The sequence below is a fragment of the Seriola dumerili genome, unplaced genomic scaffold, assembly GCF_002260705.1.
Source record: "Seriola dumerili isolate Sdu_G_001 unplaced genomic scaffold, Sdu_1.0 BDQW01000138.1, whole genome shotgun sequence".
Taxonomy (NCBI): domain Eukaryota; kingdom Metazoa; phylum Chordata; class Actinopteri; order Carangiformes; family Carangidae; genus Seriola; species Seriola dumerili.
The window spans coordinates 17,038,528-17,040,897 of NW_019174393.1; the positions used below are offsets into that span (position 1 = coordinate 17,038,528).

The window sequence follows — 2,370 nt, forward strand, 5'->3', positions numbered from 1 at the left end:
TAATAAACTTCATTTATATAACACTTTTCATACAAGATGAATGCTTTACAAAAAAAAAATCTTTAAAACATTTTTTAAATCATTTTGCAGATTAAAACAACAGTGAATGGAAAGAGTGGGTCCCAAAGGCCGATATCGTTACCTTTCAATGCAATGGGAAAATTTGAAAATATAGAAATGAGAGTGACATTAATGAAAAGTTAAATTAGATAAATAGGTTTTCAGCTGTTGATTAAAAGTGTTGACAGAGGCCGCAACTCTTATACTTCTTAGTAGGGTATTCTATAGTTCTGGAACATAGTTCAACTAGCGTTACCACCTCGTTGTCTGCCTCCACCACTCAAACTTATTTCAGGTTACATTCCTGTTTATCCAGTGTCATATACAATAAGAACCATTTGTGTGAAATGTCATAATTGCAAACGAGACTGCTGGCTTCACAATTTAATCATAATGGGAGGCACTACTTCGTAAAACTTGTCAAACCGGGTAATTAATTGATTATTTGAAAAGATGCACGGAATGAAAACTTTCCTACTACCTTCCCCAAACACCCCACACAACCAGTTTATGCTGGACTTGAGCACGGGTCTAGAGTATATATAAGCCAACCACCACAGGATGTGAGATAGCAGCTTCACAGAGATACATCCTGACCTTCATCCAGAGAGATCATCCAGACTCATAAACACAGAGACAACATGAAAACTGTTGCTGCCTTCTTGCTGGTGCTGTGTTACCTGGCTGGTAGTCATGGTAAGTCACTGTCAGAGTCATTTTTATTACAGATTTGATTGTTGAATCCGTTTAAGGTGAAATTAATGAGATTTTTTGTTTTTGTCTTCACAGCATGGAACTGCAGGGAGGGTCCACGGCTCAGTAGCATTACACAGATTGATGCTGGACTGGGGAAAGTGGTCGCAGTAAACAGGTTCAATCAGGCATTTATCCTTATTGGAACAAGGTGGTACAGACTCAGCTCTGTCAGCCTCAAGCATATCTCAGTGGGACCTGCAGGAATGTGGGGAGCCAGCAACACAAACAGAGTGTACAAGTCCGTAGCAGGAAACATGCTACAATCCAGTGGTAACTATTATTACTATTTCCACATGAACAAATGCAGTCTGTATTGTCCTACCTGCTCATCATCACTGATTTTGTCAGGTTTAATGTATGTTATAATAATGCTAGTAAAGCACAATGCACAAACCACTGCTTGATGACTCAAGTCCTTGTTTATGTGTTCCTCAGGTCTGTCTCTGCAGCAGGTGGATGCTGGTGGTGATGGTCAGGTTGTTGGAGTATCAGTTGGCGGACGTAGAACCCTCTGTCTGAGAGAGAGTTTTGCTTTGGCCTACAAGGGAGTGGGCTCCCTGAGCTGGAGTTCCCTGGGAAGGGCGATGAGGTACTACAGCTGCAGCCCGAACAACGGCTGCTGGGGAGTCGACACGAGTTTCCGGGTCTACTTCACACAGGTTGGGCTCTGAAGCATCAGTGAAATCTCCTAATGATATTAACCCTATTCACTCATGGATCACGACAACAACACCATGTATGTATGCTTCTTATGACAGAGAATCGTACCAAGCAACTGTGGCAAAAGTGGATGGATATACGTGGCAGGGCAATCCATGACAATGATTGAAGTGGGGACCGACGGAAGTGTTTTTGGAGTGAATAGGAGTGGCCAGGTGTTCCAAAGGTGAGACAGTAGACCTTACAGTCTAGCAATGATATCCAAATATCTATTTTTCTAGGCGGTTACATCTTGCATGCACATGCTCTAAATGGAAAGCAGAACTGTAAAGTTTGCACCAGCAGAGTGCAATGCCAAAAAGCACCAAAGTTGCTTCCAGTTACAGCAGTTAGTTAATGTTCATAAATTCATGTACATAAACAAACTTTCTGTAAAATAAAAAAGGTGAAATAATCTTAAAGGGAAATCCCCAGAAGCCTTGTGCAAAGCTTCTGCTGATGAAAACAGAAATGAAAGCGATGGTTTCTCTCTCAACAGAATTGGCATCTCCAGTCGTCGCCCCCAAGGAACAGCTTGGCGTTCTGTCCCAATGTGCATGTCCATCCGCCACGTGAGCTACGACCTGGGCCGGCTCTGGGCCGTGACCACCTCTGGTTTGCTTACGCAGTGCACACACTAATGTCATCTGTGTGGCAGATGTTTAGTATGCCAGTTTCTGTCATGGTAGATGTCTTGGCACAGAGTTACACAAACTGGTGTAACTTTTCATTCATCTCATCTTTATTAGATCAGTACATATTTGGGAATTATATCCACAAGAAGTAACTGGTTCTTAGATATATTGTGATTCTTTCTTAAATGATCCAGCATCAATGCACAAAACTGTTCAGAAT

At 41.9% G+C, this 2,370-nt stretch overlaps 1 protein-coding gene across 1 annotated transcript; it reads left to right on the forward strand.

The window, feature by feature from the left end:
* Window positions 1–696: 696 nt before the first annotated feature.
* LOC111224968 (fish-egg lectin-like) lies at window positions 697–2,156 on the forward strand. The gene is made up of 5 exons (XM_022749685.1): window positions 697–756; window positions 850–1,086; window positions 1,252–1,475; window positions 1,575–1,702; window positions 2,015–2,156. The coding sequence occupies exons 1-5, from the start codon at window positions 702–704 to the stop codon at window positions 2,154–2,156; spliced, it is 786 nt and encodes a 261-aa protein (XP_022605406.1). The 5' UTR covers window positions 697–701.
* The last annotated feature ends 214 nt before the right edge of the window (window positions 2,157–2,370 follow it).

Coding starts and splice junctions, on each gene's coding strand:
- LOC111224968 (XM_022749685.1), top strand. CDS start 702: ATGAAAACTGTTGCTGCCTTCTTGCTGGTGCTGTGTTACCTGGCTGGT. Junction 757..849: donor TTACCTGGCTGGTAGTCATG/GTAAGTCACTGT, acceptor TTGTCTTCACAG/CATGGAACTGCAGGGAGGGT. Junction 1,703..2,014: donor AGTGGCCAGGTGTTCCAAAG/GTGAGACAGTAG, acceptor CTCTCTCAACAG/AATTGGCATCTCCAGTCGTC.